Source organism: Anabrus simplex, chromosome 3 (assembly GCF_040414725.1).
Source record: "Anabrus simplex isolate iqAnaSimp1 chromosome 3, ASM4041472v1, whole genome shotgun sequence".
Lineage (NCBI taxonomy): Eukaryota > Metazoa > Arthropoda > Insecta > Orthoptera > Tettigoniidae > Anabrus > Anabrus simplex.
In genome coordinates, this window is record NC_090267.1 from 401,579,348 (window position 1) to 401,597,019 (window position 17,672).

General features: G+C 38.2%; 1 protein-coding gene across 3 annotated transcripts in view; it reads left to right on the forward strand.

Moving 5' to 3' along the window:
* Positions 1 to 17,672, forward strand: part of LOC136866434 (glutamate receptor ionotropic, kainate 2) — a 159,233-nt gene that overhangs the window by 135,935 nt on the left and 5,626 nt on the right. For all 3 annotated transcript variants that reach the window (XM_067143368.2, XM_067143370.2, XM_067143369.2), the window contains 3 exons: positions 123 to 345; positions 8,541 to 8,656; positions 14,874 to 15,023. In XM_067143368.2, the coding sequence (XP_066999469.2) occupies positions 123 to 345; positions 8,541 to 8,656; positions 14,874 to 15,023 (489 nt within the window). The remainder of the gene's footprint in view (positions 1 to 122; positions 346 to 8,540; positions 8,657 to 14,873; positions 15,024 to 17,672) is intronic.

A 17,672-nucleotide genomic window follows, 5' to 3' on the forward strand; every position in this document is an offset into this window, starting at 1 on the left:
TAAGTCTCTCAATTCACCAACTAGTAAGAGTGGTTTGAAGTACGCTGTTAATTACTTATCTGAAATATTTCAAGAATCTATCCCTGGTTTTGATTCAAGATACCTTTCTATTCTTTTTTCAGGATTCTGATAACCCAAAGTTTCAACGTATGTACCAATATATGATAACTACTCCTGGAGTCCTAACTTTAGATAATGATGAGGGATTAGAGAAAGTGAAGAATGAAAATTATGCCTACTTTATGGAGTCATCATCTATTGAATACTTTACTGAGCGTGACTGTGATGTTCAGCAGTATGGGGGTCTTCTAGACAATAAAGGCTACGGCATTGCAATGAGGAAAAGTAAGTATTATATACAGTGCATGCTCATTCTTATAAGACAAAAGAACAGTGGTAATGCTTGTGGCTGTCTGATGTACTAAGACTTTAAATTATTTGTGTATATCACACTGATACAGTAACAAGATTGGTATAATATTCAGTTGGTGCATGACTTGAACACTTACAAAGAAATAATATAAGTGCTTTCTGAGTTTTATATAAAAATAGTAAATGAAAAAAGAACATCATGGCCCACTGGTCACACAATCATTTGCATGACTCTGTACTGAAGTATGTGTAAGGTAGGTCAAAAGATAATTTCAGCATTCCACATACTCTCCTCAAGCAGTGATGCAGGTCATATCTTCATTGCACCTTCAAAAACTGCTATTTGATGATATTGTAGGAGAAATACTGACCCACAGCATATATTTAATTGAAAACGAGAATTCTTTGAGGCTCTTCACACAGTAGATTATAGATCCTTACCAGCCGAAGTTCTAAGCTGAAATATTTCACATAATGATTCAGGCAAGTGCAAGGATGTTATTATGATTATTGTTGTTGTTTGAGTCATCAGTCCATAGACTGGTTTGATGCAGCCCTCCATGCCAACCTATCCTGTGCTAACCTTTTCATTTCTACATAACTATTGCATCCTACATCTGCTCTAATCTGCTTGTCATATTCATATCTTGGTCTACCCCTACCGTTCTTACCACCTATACTTCCCTCAAAAACCAACTGAACAAGTCCTGGGTGTCTTAAAATGTGTCCTATCATTCTGTCTCTTCTTCTCGTCAAATTTAGCCAAATCGATCTCCTCTCACCAATTCGATTCAGTATCTCTTAATTCGTGATTTGATCTATCCATCTCACCTTCAGCATTCTTCTGTAACACCACATTTCAAAAGCTTCTATTCTCTTTCTTTCTGAGCTGGTTATCATCTATGTTTCACATCCATACAATGCCACGCTCCACACAAAAGTCTTCAAAAACATCTTTCTAATTCCTATATCAATGTTTGAAGTGAGCAAATTTCTTTTCTTAAGAAAGCTCTTCCTTGCTTGTGCTAGTCTGCATGTTATGTCCTCCTTGCTTCTGCCATCATTAGTTATTTTACTACCCAGGTAACAATATTCATCCACTTCTTTTAAGACTTCATTTCCTAATCTAATATTTCCTGCATCACCTGTCTTCGTTCAACTGCACTCCATTACTTTTGTTTTGGGCTTATTTATTTTCATCTTGTACTCCTTATTCAAGACTTCGTCCATACCATTCAGCAGCTTCTCAAGATCTTCTGCAGTCTCAGATAAAATAACAATATCATTGGCAAATCTCAAGGTTTTGATTTCCTCTCCTTGGATTGTGATTCCCTTTCCAAATTCCTCTTTGATTTCCTTTACTGCCTGTTCTATGTAAACATTGAAAAGGAGGGGGGACAAACTGCAGCCTTGCCTCACTCCTTTCTGGATTGCTGCTTCTTTTTCAAAGCCCTCGATTCTTATCACTTCAGACTGATTTTTATACAGATTGTAGATAATTCTTCGTTCTCAGTATCTGATCCCAATCACCTTCAGAATCTTAAATAGCTTGGTCCAGTCAACATAATCGAATGCCTTTTCTAGATCTGCGAATGCCATGTACGTGGGCTTGTCCTTCTTGATTCGATCCTCTAAAATCAGACGTAAAGTCAGCATTGCTTCACGTGTTCCTACATTTCTTCTGAAGCCAAATTGATCTTCTCCCAACTCAGCTTCAACTTGTTTTTCCATTCTTCTGTAAATAATGTGTGTTAAAATTTTGCAGGCATGAGATACTAAACTAATGGTGCAGTAGTTTTCACACCTGTCAGCACCGGCTTTCTTGGGAATAGGTATAACAACATTCTGCTGAAAATCGGATGGGACTTTTCCTGTCTCGTACATCTTACACACTAAATGGAATAACGTTGCCATGCTGGTTTCTCCTAAGGCAGTCAGTAATTCAGAGGGAATGTCATCAATTCCAGGTGCCTTGTTCCTATTTAGGTCAACTCACAGCTCTGTCAAACTCTGACCTCAAAATTGGGTCTCCCATTTCATCAGCATCAACAGCCTCTTCTTGTTCCAGAACCAAATTATCTTCTTCTTTACCTTGATAGAACTGTTGGATATGTTCCTGCTATTTTTCTGCTTTGTCTTCTTTCCCTAGAAGTGGCTTTCCATCTGAGCTCTTAATATTCATACACCTAGATTTCCTTTCTCCAAAGGTTTCCTTGATATTCCTGTATGCAGCATCTACCTTTCCTAGGACCATACAACCTTCGACATCCTTGCACTTCTCCTTCAGCCATTCTTCCTTAGCTACCCTGCACTTTCTATCCACTACATTCTTTAATCACCTATATTCTTTTCTGCCCTCTTCATTTCTAGCATTCTTGTATTTTCGTCATTCATCAATCAGGTCTAGTTTCTCCTGAGTTATCATCTGATTCTTAGTTGATCTTTTCTTCCTTCCTAACATTTCTTCAGCAGCCCTACTGACTTCATTTTTCATGACTATCCACTCTTCCTCTATTGTGTTTCCTTCAGCCTTTTCATTTAGCCCTTGTGCAACATGTTCCTTGAAACAATCCCTCACACTCTTTTCTTTGAACTTGTCTAGATCCCATCTTTTTGCATTCTTTCCTTTCTTCAATTTCTTGCAACTTCAGATGGCATTTCATGACCAACAAGTTGTGGTCAGAGTCCACGTCTGCTCCTGGGAAAGTTTTGCAATCCAACACCTGGTTTTTGAATCTCTGCCGAATAATAATGAAGTCTATTTGATACCTTCCCGTGTCTCCAGGTCTCATCCACGTATACAGCCGGCATTTGTGGTGTTTGAACCAAGTATTGGCAAGGACTAAATTATGATCGGTGCAGAATTCAACCAGCCGACTTCCTCTTTCGTTCCTTTGTCCCAATCCGAATTCTCCTACTGTATTACCTTCTCTTCCTTGCCCTGCCACTGCATTCCAGTCTCCCATTACAATTAGATTCTCGTCACCTTTTACATATTGTATTACATCTTCTATCTCTTCATATATTCTTTCGATTCCCTCATCATCCGCTGAACTAGTAGGCATATAGACCTGCACTATTGTGGTGGGCATTGGTTTGGTGTCTGTCTTGACGACAATAATTCTTTCACTATGCTGGTCGTAGTAGCTTACCCGCTGCCCTATTTTCTTGTTCATTATTAAACCAACTTCTGCATTACCCCTGTTTGATTTTGAGTTGATAATTCAGTAGTCGTCTGACCAAAAATCCTGTTCTTCCTGCCAACGTACTTCACTTATACCAACTACATCTAACTTTAGTCTATCCATCTCTCTTTTCAGATTCTCTAACCTACCACAACGATTCAAACTTCTAACATTCCACGCTCTGACTCGCAGAATGTCAGTATCCATCTTCCCCCTCTCGTGTAGTCCCCACCTGGAGATCCGAATGGGGGACTAGTTTACCTCCGGAATATTTTACCTGGGAGGAAGCCATCATCAGTACATCAATCATACAGAGAGAGCTGCATGTCCTCGGGAGTTAGTTACGGCTGTAGTTTCCCGTTGCTTTCAGCCGTGTAGCAGTATCAACACAGCTAAGCCATGTTGAGTGTTATTACAAGGCCACATCAGCCAATCATCTAGACTGCCGCCCTTGCAACTTACAAAAGACTGCTACCTACCTTTCGATGAACCCTTCCTTAGTCTGGTCTTTCAACAGATACCCATCCGATATGGTTGCACCTGCGGCTCGGCTATCTGCTTCATTGGGACACCCAAGCCTCCACACCGTGGCAAGGTCACATGGTTTGCAGGGGAGGATCATGATCATATACATGAGAAATATCATCCCATGGAATGAAGAAGTCCCATGCACAGTCAACTTAGTGACACAGATGGGCAAGAGTTGTTTGAAGTGTCTAAGATCACGCCAGATAAGGACCAATTTAATCCAAAATGTGTTCAATCGTTTTTATCCTGGCCAGGGTATTTGATGGACATTTCAGAGAACATGTCTGCTATGAAGGCAGAAAAATTGGCTGGGCAATGTTCCTGACACATTTCAGTGTTCCTTAACACAAACTTCAGAGGTGAATAGTCATTGCAAACAATAGCCGTCCACACTATGATTTGAAGTGTTTGTTCTGTAAATCACAGCCATATGCAATGTAGTAAGGGGTTTTCCCTTGTCAATGCTGTACATGCTAGCAACCATTAACAGGATCATTGCTTTCATCACTGAACACAAGATTTTGTCCCTCCAGGTGCTCCTTTCTTGACATTACTGGAAATGGGCTGCCTGGTTGTGAGATGAGAGTGGAAATTTGTACATTATTAGGCATGGTTGTATCCCAGCTTAAATTGAATGGTTGAAGAGGATCCTAACCAATACTCATGATGGGAGACTACCTCTAATCTGTTCTGTGGTCACTGTAAAGTCTGCTGTGATTTTTTTTATATTATCCAGCAGTCTTGGCATATAGTTGGGCTGTAGTCAAGAATATACGCGGGTATATGCCATATACCCTCTGCTTAACTCCACTTGTTAGAGTATGACTGTGATTCCTTGTGTTTGGTTTCTTTTCTCTTTAATTTTGCCATTCCGTCGGTCAGTTTTTACTCTCTGACTACGCTCGTGATCACGAACATTGACGGTTCAGCTTGATGAATAACATCATCAGTCATCAGTCTGTCACTGATTTAAGTTCATCGCTGTTCATTGCTTACTTTTCTACGTTTATTGATTCAAATACCCCATCAGTTGACAGATATAAACCTGTGAAATATGCAAAGACAAAGCTGAGAAACCGTCGTACTGCAACACACACCAATTCAAGAGTTTGTTCCAGTGAGAAAGGTGATCAGAAATCAAAAGAGTCACTACAGAGATTTTAAAAATAAACAGTTGGAAGTAAGTCCTGCAGGAGTATACCATCTAAGAAAACTAGTGGATTAAAATACAGATTTCTTCTTCTTCATCTTATGGCTCCTTTATGCCAAAGTGAGGGAAGTATCTGTAGCTGTAACCCACTCATTTCAGATGCTAGGGTTGTCTGCCCTGACTTAGTCTTCTTCTGTTGCTTTTTCCACATCTGTGAGGATTGTATGTGCGTTCGTCATTGGGACAAACACCAAGTTCTTTTGCCAGAAGAACTAATCAGAATCCTGGAACCTGTGAACCAAAGGCCTCGTTGCTAACTATTCAGCCAAGGTGTCAGATGTGAGATCATGCCAGAGAAGGACTGCATATATCTGTTTGTTGGTGCTGTTAGGAGCCAGGCTTATAGGCATGGACACTTAAAGGCTAAATGGTGGAAAAAAGAAAGAGATTGATTGATTAATTTTTTTATAACTTTCCAATCACCTCTGACCAATGGTATAAATCTCGATAGACTGCCAACCATTCTCACCTAACATGCTGTTCTCTTATCTGGTATGACTGTTTGGTCTCACAAAAGCTCACTATACCGTATCACTCAAAGTCTGTTAATTGCGCATGCAGTGCATACCATTCTCACATACCACTGTGGGGAGTAACCCCCTCATGAACTATTGGTAAACTGAACAAGTATATTATTAGACAGTCTTACTTGCTTTTTTATGTAATCTTAGATTTATTCGTCTTTGCCATTGTTCGTAATACGTAAGTTAAGGGTGTATTCTGCCCGAAGGCAGGTCCGAAACTCCGCAGAGGTATGCCTGAGCCCGAGTTTATGTACGGTAGGGTGGCCAGTTCCTTTCCGCTCCTCCATTCCCTTACCCCCCCCACCAAAAGCGCGTGGCAACCCATCCAAATATTCACCACACCCAATGTTGCTTAACTTTGGAGATCTCACGGGATCCGGTGTTGCAACACAGCTACGGCCGTTGGCGTTCTTAATAGAGGTTCTAAAAAATGGCAACTAATGTGCAAGCTAGTGTAGAGTCTTAATTAAATCTATACAACTCAATGTGGAATTAAATATCCATAGTGGTGACCCCGTACAGTACCAGTGCAATGTAGATAGTGTGTATCTAATATTATTCCATATAAATATTATTGCCATGTCAACCAGTGACACCACAAATACTGCAATGCCACATGACAACACACCTACAGACAATGAACAAATAGTGCGAGTTGCAGTTAAAATTCTGCCTATATGGCATAAAAACATTAGAATCTGGTTAGTCCAAATACTGCTCGTATCACTGCTGAGCTTACAAAATTTAATTATGTTATAGGGTCACTTGAATCAGATGTTGCAGAACTGTTGAGTGATTTCTTAACCAAACCTCTAACTAACACACCTTTCACAGATCTTAAAACACGTGTAATAGGAGAATTTGCAGAATATGAAGGGCGGAAGGTTACAAAACTCTTAACAGAACTTGAACTAGGGGACAAGAAACCCAGCCAGCTGTTAAGAGAAATGCGTGTCCTCGCCAGAAGCAAAGTAAAAGAGTACTTTTAACAAAATTTCCATGCAACGACTACCCTTAAACTTAAGATCTATATTAGCCTCATCAAATGACACACTAGACAACATGGCTATTTTGGCTGGCTGAATATTGGAGTATTCTAATACCGGACAACTTGGCCGTGCTGTTAGGAGCATGCAGCTGTGAGCTCACATCTGAGAGATAGTGGGTTCGAACCCCACTGTCGGCAGGCCTGAAGAAGGTTTTCCATGGTATCCCATTTTCACACCAGGCAAATGCTGGGGTTGTACCTTAATTAAGGCCACAGCCACTTCCTTCCAATCCGTAGGCCTTTTCTGTCCCATCATTGCCATAAAACCTATCTGTGCCGGTGTGACGTAAAGCAACTAGCAAAGAAAGAAATATTATTCTTACCCCACATCTTGCATATCTTCCACACAGTCAACACCATCTACTACCGAATCATCTTTGCCACAACTCAATTGGATCTTCCGTTTAGAGGTACAAATCAAAAGACTGTCACTATCAATCAATGGTATGCTTGAGAATCAAAATCGATTCCAATCTTGTCCAAGATCACGTTCATCTCATCGTCAAAAACACCAACCAGACAGTACATTATGCTCATATCATCTCAAATACCATGAAAAGGAAAAAAACATGTTGCACCATGCTCCTTTAGTGCACAGCTTCCTTTTGCTTTGGAAAATGCTTAGGCGGCACATAACGATGTGGGCGAAATTACGTCTCGCCACTTTTTATCACTGATCGTTCTTCTGGTACATCTTTTTTGGTGGATACAGGAGCGGACGTATCTATGTTTCACCCTGCTGTTCAGGACAGACACAGGGCTTCTAAACGAATTCTGTATGCTGCAAATGGTACAATAATAATTATTAAATTAATGTTGAAATGGTCCACCTTTTCAATACAATAATATTGCATCAGTCAGTCAGTCAGTCAGTCAGTCAGTCAGTCAGTCAGTCAGTCAGTCAGTCAGTCAGTACTGGTCTGCATTTAGGGCAGTTGTCCAGGTGGCAGATTCCCTATCTGTTGTTTTCCTAGCTTTTTCTTTAATGATTGCAAAGAAATTGGAAATTTATTGAACATCTCCCTTGGTAAGTTATTCCAATCCCTAACTCCTTTTCCTATAAACAAATATTTGCCCCAATTTGTCCTCTTGAATTCCAATTTTATCTTCATATTGTGATCTTTCCTACTTTTAAAGACACCACTCAAACTTATTTCCACGCCATCTCTCCACTGACAGCTCGGAACATACCACTTATAATACCAATATAAAAGGTCCGTCATTGGACATTATAATTTTCCAGCTAACTCATTCCTGGTTGCCAACGTTTCACCTCCGTGAGCTAAGTTGGGCTCATCAGTTGGTAAATAGCACCCCCACCAAGTCGCATGGCTAGTGCATACCGATCACGCACTAGACAGTAAGAAATATTACACAAGACCTTAATTGACATGCTAGTTGATAAAGGTTTGCCATTCCTGCTCTAGTAGAATCACATGCAAGTATGACCCTTCTCATTCACTCCCAGTATGATGTTTATTCAAATGTATATACACACTAATACATGTGAGTTCTGAATATAGATACCCTAAGCACTGCAGGTTGAGTTGTCACATGCATGTAGTGAGTGTACCATTGTGGAATGTGGGAAGTAACTGCATTAATGAAACAAGGAACAAAATAAAAATATTTTTGAAACATTTTTGTGTAAGACCAAATGTTTTATGTTGTAGATTACCCATATCGTAATGAACTGAATGGGGCAGTACTGCAGCTTCAAGAGACAGGGAAACTCATGAAGTTAAAGGATAAATGGTGGAAAGAAGAAAGAGGTGGAGGACAATGTCAGGTTGATTATTTATTTTAATCCTTAAACTTTACAATAAGTCATTAAAATACAATTAATGTATAGAAATATTTCTCTGAGCAGAGGTCTTAGAAAGGCACTCTCAACATAAAATATATCTTTCTTTCCCATGTTTACACAGCTTTCTTCATGCCATACACTTCTCACATCAGTTCTGAAGATTTCTCAAGAATGGCCCTGTAATCTTGTAGTCTTCTAATTGGATGGTGTTATGCATTATGTGCCTCTGCACCCAATATTAGTTTGGAGCAAGATGTGCTCAAAGATTTAGATATTTAAAAACATCTTAGAAGAGATATTTTAATGAAAATAAATCAATATTTGGTAATTTCACCATACGTAAGGTGGTGCACAAAATGCAATTATTCAGAAAAAACTCATTCAATGCAATATTTTCCCTGTTTTCCTCAAATTCAGCTTAGCTGTATTTGTAGTTTGCAGATCAAAGTTATGCATTAAGCAGCTAAGCAAAAATCTGTGGTGGTTAACTTTTTGATGCTCAGGGCTATGGAGCATGTAGTTATGCAAAAACAAGTTATCACCACTTTGTGAGATTTTGTCATTAATAACCAAGAACCAGCAACAAAATATTAGGTTTTTGATACCTATTGCTATTTTATTATAAAAGAATTTCACAGAAACATAAAGGCAAGTAAGTGTCGAACTCGGTGTAGAGGGTAACGCGTCCGCCTGTCACTCGGCAGCCCCGGGTTCAATTCCTGACTGGGTCAGGGCTTTTTAATTGTAAATGATTAATATCCCTGGCCTGGGGACTGGGTGTTTGTGTCGTCCTTAATGTTCCTTTCTTCACATTCAACACTCTACACTTAAGCAATTACAATTACACGCAGGTTCATAACATATGGTGAAAGTAGTGGCGGAAGATCTATAGAGGTCGACGCCACAAATAAATATTATTAAAAAAAGTGTTGAACTCATAAAAAAGATGGCAGAAAAAGAAGGAAGTGGTGATATAATTCCTAAATTCTGACTACCTGATGAGGAGTCGAACCAACATCCTTCTAGGTACACCTTTACCACCTGTACTAGCACACGTACTTCAAGGCCTTAGTGGATGACATAATGAATTATTAACTCAATGAAAACTTATAAACTTGCTGTATTTATTAATAAACTGCTTGGAGAAATTAAGATACTTAAATAAATCAAAGCAGGCAACTGTATATTTACAGTGTGGTACAGTAAAAAACAGCCATACACTACTGATAAAGCACTGTAGGCCCTATAGAAATTACTCTTACTACATACCTACTTTCTATCTCCTCCAGTTGTTCCATGGACAATAATGCAAGTATTTTTTGAATTCTCGTTATCATCATGTGAAATTAACCCACGAGTGGTCGCTATATGAGATTTTTTCTCACATTATTTTGTGTTGTGAGTTTACTTCTCAGCGATGCATGGGAAGTGACTGTTCCCTCTTCTAGCTGAGTTTATAACTGTCGTGAGTAAGACAATTCACATCTGAAGCGTAAGCATCCCCTCATCTAGTCGGAACAAATATTATGTACGAGTTCATGCGCCCTGTGTGAAATATTCTCTCATCGCGCGACCAGTGGCATTGGTGTTATGTTGAAGTTGATAGGGTAACTTTCTTCTGTTTTAGGCATTAGTATTTGACTTAAGTCGTGCGCGTAACGTTCTCCATTTGCAGTTATTGATAAACGAGTCTTCAAAAATTATGAGTTGAGGAAGAATGTTGGGAAATAAATGTTGTTACAAACTCCAGCTAGCTCAAATATTAGAGAGAAGACCTATCGTACTTTATTCTTGCTTTTGTATTGTGACTGTCAGAAAGTTCTATATTAATAACAATGTGATTGGTTTTATGTTCCAATAACTACTTTTCATGGTTTTCACAGATGCCGAGGTGCCAGAACTTTGTCCCAGAAATGTTATTTTATATGCCAGTAAAGCTACGGCTGACAGACCTGAGCACCTTCGAATACCACTGGATTGAGCCAGGATTCAACCTGCCAACTTGGGCTCAGAGAGCCAGCGCCTTAACCGTCTGAGCCATTCAGCTCGGCACTCTTGTGAATATTACGTACTTACGTGTGACTGAACTGATGACTAATTTCCATTAAGGAGTAATTGTTTCTGTAATATACGGATATCCAGTTTTTTTATCTAAACTGTATAATGCAGTCTTTATATCTCATGTCCATAATTCGTATGTTCATTAGGGTATAATAACAATAACGGTAAAAAAAAATAAAAAAAAATAAAAAAATCATAATAATAATTGTACCAGGAGGTACACCTCAACCCCGCACATTTAAAAGAAGCACCTTAAGGAACTCTACCTATTGAGAAAAACGTGAAACTGCTAATACATAAAGTTGGGACATTAATTAGAAATGTTACTACTGAATAACTGTTATTTTGAAGTTTCCTAAACTGATTGGATTTCCTTGTTTTGTTTTGCTGTACATCAAGAAGTTTGAACTTTTCTCCATAGATGTCCTTACAAAAAAAACTGAGGTCATGCACTCTGGTGCAGGGTGGAAGGATTGGTGATTTAAAGAAGTTTTGTGTTTATAAGTTTCCGCAACTGAATTAACTTTCAAGGTTTGCAACACTTCCTTCTCATCCCGCCAGCTTTTGAGTCTGGCCAATAACAAATTTTCTGTAATTACTTTTCAGCCAATCATAGGCTTCTTGTAGCTTTTTGTTTAACCAATAAAGTGAGAGGGTGTGTCCAGATTTAGTCCAGAGCCTTCTCGAACCCTCCTCTTGGGTATAAAAACTGCGGCTTTTTCAAGGTACCTTGTCTTACAGATCGTCGAAAGTCTGAGTGTGTGTGTTAAGAGAGGAAGCAGGGTTCCTCATTCTTCGGCAGGCAGAACATCAGCCCAGGTAATAGCCACCAGTTTTCTATCCCTGTGGCTATCTCCGCAAACTCACCCGAGGGGAAGGTTCTAATCTTTAACTATATAACCATCTGTTTTCTAAAATTTAAACTCTGCTAAATGTAAAATTTGATAAAGACCTAAACTGTAAATCGGGGAGTGCGTTACCCTCTCGAATTCCCGTTCAATTTATCTTGAGGTGACTACGATTTTGTAACTGTTTTTCTCATGTAAATCATAAATTAACTTGTCCTTCGAGTCACCTCATTAGTTTGGGTTTAGCCTCTGCATCATCGGGCCACAAGCCCGAGTAGGGTTTTAAAACTTGGTTTTCAATGAGCGCAAGTGTACGCCTCCATACCTTTTGAGTTTGGGCCAGCAATTTAGCCTGTTCTTCTTTTCTACGAAGGCCCAGTAGTATGGGTACTAGATACCCCTGTGTAAAGGAATTGTAAATTGTAGGTTGTGCCTAGAGGGGCCAGAGATTGTAAAGTTTTATGTAAAGTTGCCTTGAGTAGGCTGTAAGGAATTGGGAGCGCAGTCTCCTTTGTTGAATTCAGAGAGCATGTAAGCTCTTTTCTGGTATTTGTGTAATAATGAGTGGCGCCATTGGAAGGCCATAAATTGTTACTGTTGGAGCTAAGTGCTCATGAAAATGGTGTATTGGGAGATATCTCTCCTTATCTAACTAAACGCAACATTTTTGATGTTGTAAATTTGTAAATTGGAGCTTGCAGCTCAGATCTTGTAAATTTCATGTATAAAAATTGCTTTGTACCTGTAATTTTGTTCCTTCACCTAGTGAAGACTTTTGTTAAGTTTAATTTTCTGAAAAGAAACATAAGGTTTATTTTAAAATTTGACTATTGTAGACAGACCCATTCCAACCAGCACCTTCTTTCACCTCTGCGTTCCACAGATAACCCCGGAACAACAACAACAACAACAACAACAACAACAATAATAATAATAATAATAATAATAATAATAACAATAATAATAACATCATCACAGTTAACACATGCAGATATTTTGATTTCATGCCGTTTAGGTTGTCTGCATGTCCATTTTGATGCTCTATTTTACTCTACCAAATAGCAGAGAAACAGGTCTTTGTTGGGCAACCTAAGGCTGTATTTTAATTTATTTTGTCTGGTTAATACTAAATGCGTTACCAGAGGTCATTTACATGCTGCTGACATTTTATGACATGGAGTGCAGAATGAACTTTTTCTCCATCTTTCAAAAATTTGACTCCCTGCATTGCGATTAAACCTGCAATTTTGGGTCCAGAGGCTAATACTCTACCAGTGGTCCACAAAGGGACTAAGAGTAAACTATATAAAAAGAACTGGGATTGCCCTCATTTCACTGCAGAGGGACTTGTCATAGACTCTTTTGTCATTCATAAGATAGGGGCATAATAGACGCGTGGCACTGTCTCATTTAAGACCCCTAAATTTGAATCCTAGCATATATATATGAGGGAGTTTGGAAATTAAAGTTCAATGTTCCTGTGAATTTGATTCTATATAAAACTGGAGGTCCTATGATTATAATCATCACACCAACAGTAACGTTAAATTGAAAGCTTGCTTGCTTTCATTCTTGAGACAAGGGGATTATTTCTTCGACATGATAACTCCAGAACATACATTGCATTTTAGAAAATCCTCCCTTCTCCCTTTGAAGAACTCTATGATAGGAATGGATGGTGTCCTATTTAGTCTCTGTTCTTGGTATCAACCCTTGAACAATAACTGAACTTAATTAAAGGTTAAAGCTACAGCCTACTAATCAATTTGTACAAACAATAATATTAATAATGATTATGATAAAGAAAAAAGTAAACAACTTTTTTATTTTTTAATTCATGGTTAAGGGCTGTCCACTGGGGATTTGCTTTTTAGAAAGAAACTATGAATGGTCATGTACAATAATTGACAATGAATCTTCAAGTACATTCTGAGCTAATAACTGTAATTTGAACTGTTGACACAAAACTTTTCAAGAATGTTAATTGTAAATTTTGGAATCACTCTTCTTGCTCCAAAAAGTAAGTGATTTCTCAATTTGATATTCCATACTTCTCTTGCATGCATCACATGCAAGACTCATAAAGTTCTTCTAAATCAAGTTCCTTAACTTGGTCTGCAGTTAACCAATATCTAATTCCTGGGTCAAATATGTATCCCCTATTTTCCTTATGGTTAATAGCCATAATGTCAGCTCTTCTCAGTGAACCAGTGCCCGATACACAAGACTTCTCCAAAGTCATATTTTTGAATCTCTCTCTCAGAGAATCTGCAATGGCTGATCTGAGCCTTTGATGTCTGTTGGTGTGGATAAGTTCACTCTTACGACAAATCCAAGCAGATGAGAGAAGGTTTCATACTCGTTGCATTCATGGCAATGGGCTACTTGATTCCTGCCAGGGACACATCTCACCACAGCTGCAATAAAATTCATTTTCATTTAATTCTTCAACTGTGCCAAAGAAAGAACATGTTTAGTCAGTTCTCAGCTCTAATAAACTTAATTTGTGAAATAGTTTGAGCCATAAATCCTCTTTTATATGTTCTATTTGCAATTTTAATTATTTGTGGTATCACTACCATTAATATAAATTTTCACATGGAAACCTAATAAGTAGCTTTATATGCTAGTTAAATATTAACATTAACACTTAGACTAATGGTAGCCTTGGTTGTTACTCTATTGTTGTTTATTCAGTCATTTAATTATTCTTCATTCTTCATTCTTCATTTGGATATGTCCGACTCTTGGCTGAATGGTCAGCGTACTGGCCTTCGGTTCAGAGGGCCCCGGGTTCGATTACCGGCCGGGTCGGGGATTTTAATCTTAATTGGTTAATTCCAATGGCACAGGGGCTGGGTGTATGTGTTGTCTTCATCATCATTTCACCCCCATCATGACGTGCAGGTCGCCTACGGGCGTCAAATAGAAAGACCTGCACCTGGCGAGCCGAACCCGTCCTGGGATATCCCGGCACTAAAAGCCATAGGATATTTCATTTCATTTGGATATATTCAGTAACTGGTCCTAGCCTTCATAAACTGCTAAAGAAATGCAGTGATAAAGAGGAAATTCTGTAACATAGCAGAAGTAGAAGTTGTTGTTAGTGTAATTTACAAGTATAAGAAAATGGGGAAGCAGTTGTTGTATTGAGCTAATGGTAAGACAAGTGGTAATAAATAATAAAGGTATTTTGCTTTTGTTGTTCACCATAAATGGTTCTCATGTTCACACAGTTTCTCAGTCATATTTGATATCCTCTAATTCAAACTATTAACTCTTCTTTCCAGAGTACAGAAGCCTCCAGTACAATTTCTAGTTTGAAACTTGAGAATGTTGGTGGAGTATTTCTGGTGCTGGTGGCTGGAACAGGACTTGGTATGTTCATAGCAATACTGGAACTGCTGTGGTGCGTTGGACAGACTGCATATAGAGAAAAGGTGATTTTATAATTCAGACTACCTATATTAGAATCAGTCATGGAAAAGAATGGCAGAAATATCCATGAACTAATCTGAAGAAAACAGATTAATCAATGCTGTTTTATTGACCTTAACTAGGGAGTTGTGATTAGTGCATTGGCTTAGCTGCTGGTTTTCTGTCTAAATGGCTGAGGTTTGAATCCCAGTTGAACCCGGGCTAGAACATTTACCTGAAATAACACTTAGCATCAGGAAGGGCACCCAACCTTAAATCCCCAAGAAAATAACAAACTGGCCCCAGAAATATCTGATACAAGCTGAATAATATTTATTTTCATGACCCTAAATATGAGTTCCCAATGACCCTCCTTTTCTGTTCATGTGGGAAATTTCATAATGAAAAATAAGATAAAATGAAATACCAGTATATTTATAATTCTATCATTTTTTTAATTTGTTGTTTAATTGGTCTACAACAGAGACTCCAATTACACTACACTCTACAAAAAAATTGAAAAGATCCCTAACCAGTACAAACATATATATGAACAGGCTGTGTTAAATGCAAGATATAGAAACATTACAGTAATATTTTTACAACATTGTTTAATAATAAACAATTCATTCATTCATTCATTCATTCATTCATTCATTCATTCATTCATTCATTCATTCATTCATTTTTTATTTATTTATTTATTTATTTATTTATTTATTTATTTATTTATTTATTTATTTATTTACCATAAACCTTTACAGTATTTATGGATAACCAGGGGAAAAGGACAGGCCTCCTACACATAGTGCCCCCTGACATTTTGAAATAATTATCTAAATCCTATACACTATTTACAGGTAAATTAACAAAGTATAATGTATACATATTCCTCATTTACACAACCTTTCACTCTCTGGTTCATTCTTCCACATATTCGCATACATTTTCTCACCACATGTACTTCCTAACGTAACATTTAACTATATTTACATTTTTACATTTAATGTTGGCGGAGAAGTCGTTTCAAAGCCGCGCTGAACGAGGAAAGAAACCTAATTTGTAGGACTCAGTTCACGCAAAGGCGGGGTATACACACCGGATGGAACTGTAGGATAAGGAGAGTCAAGGGGATGGTGAAAGGTAAATGGCCCGCATGAGGGACTTACGTGAGAAGGTGACGCACTTTTTTTACACAAGGAGGCGATTGACAGGAGGGAAGACAGGCAGCTGTTCTTGTTATTTAGTCATTCAGCTCGATGTTGGACTCCTAGTTTGTGAAGGTTAGCTGCAGTAGTAGGGTAGACCATACATTATTATAGGACTCACGAGAGTCAGGTAAGCCGACAGTATAGCATTCGACTTGCATCCACGGAGGCTTCTGTGCATAAAAACGAGCACCCTGGCAGATTTGCATCTCACGTCCTCTGTTTGTGTAATTATTACTAGTTATCACCAAAATGATAAGACGTGTTGCAAAATGATATAATGATATTTTTTTCCTTTTTGGATGTACGGTTAACATCACTCAACTGAAATGCTGTATAACAAGTGATGTATAAATTGTTACAAATCATGAATTTTTTTAAAAATTTGCTTTAAATCACATTCACACAGATAGATCTTATTGTGATGATAGGATAGGTCTAGGAGTGGGAAGGAAGCAACTGTGGCTTTAATTGAGGTACAGCCCCAGGATATGCCTGGTGTGAAAATGGGAAACCATGGAAAACTACCTTCAGGGCTGTGAACAGGGGGATTTGAACCGACTGTCTGCCGAATGCAAGTTGACAGCTATGTAAACTGTGAATTATTAGTAGACCATGAATAATATTTATAACTGTTAGAAATGTAATAATAATCAGTACAGTGACACTTGATAGCAAAATTATATAATCACCTTGTTATATTTACTCCATGGCAAATGTCTTTTTGCACCATGATGATTGTTCATTTGTCAAAATTCTCTTGCCATTTTAATCATCCTTCAGCTGGAACAACTGACTGTAGTTAACTACAGCAGTATGACCTGTTAGTGAGAAGAGAACATCACAATTGCCTCAGTAGCCACCCAGGAGATGCCAGGCAGTAGCGGCGATTAGTGGGGGCTTTGTGGAGAAAACCTTACCTTTTTATTCCATTTTAGCCAGCTGAAATTAAGAATTATAGGAGTTATTTTAAAAAAGCAATTTGTACAAGCCCTGTTGTCTTATCAGGTAATTTTTTAGTTTAATTTATTTAATTATTAACAAAATTACTAGCAGAAATACGCACAAAATATAATTTGTCACGGCTAACTGATCTGCATAGCATCACAGCAAGTAGTGGAGACTTGCGCAGCAGCGTATACCATGTGCTGTGAGGAAGGGTAGCATGGGTAATTATTTTTACCAAGGTCATGCACACTGAGGTATGATTCACCTGCTTGCAGTGCGCGTTCATCAGTCTGACAGTCTTTTTAGTGTCTGTTAGTTTCTTAGTGTGTAGTCAAATACTAAATAATTTTTAATTGTATAATTATTATTATCCTGTATTGACTTGTCTAAATCTAGTAAAGAAACTATTTAAAATAGTTTATGTTGTGTCCACCTTGTCAATACACTTTTAATGATTGAAAATTATTTATTCCATCATACATGTTTCAGGAACAGTATGCATTCCCTTCATCAGTG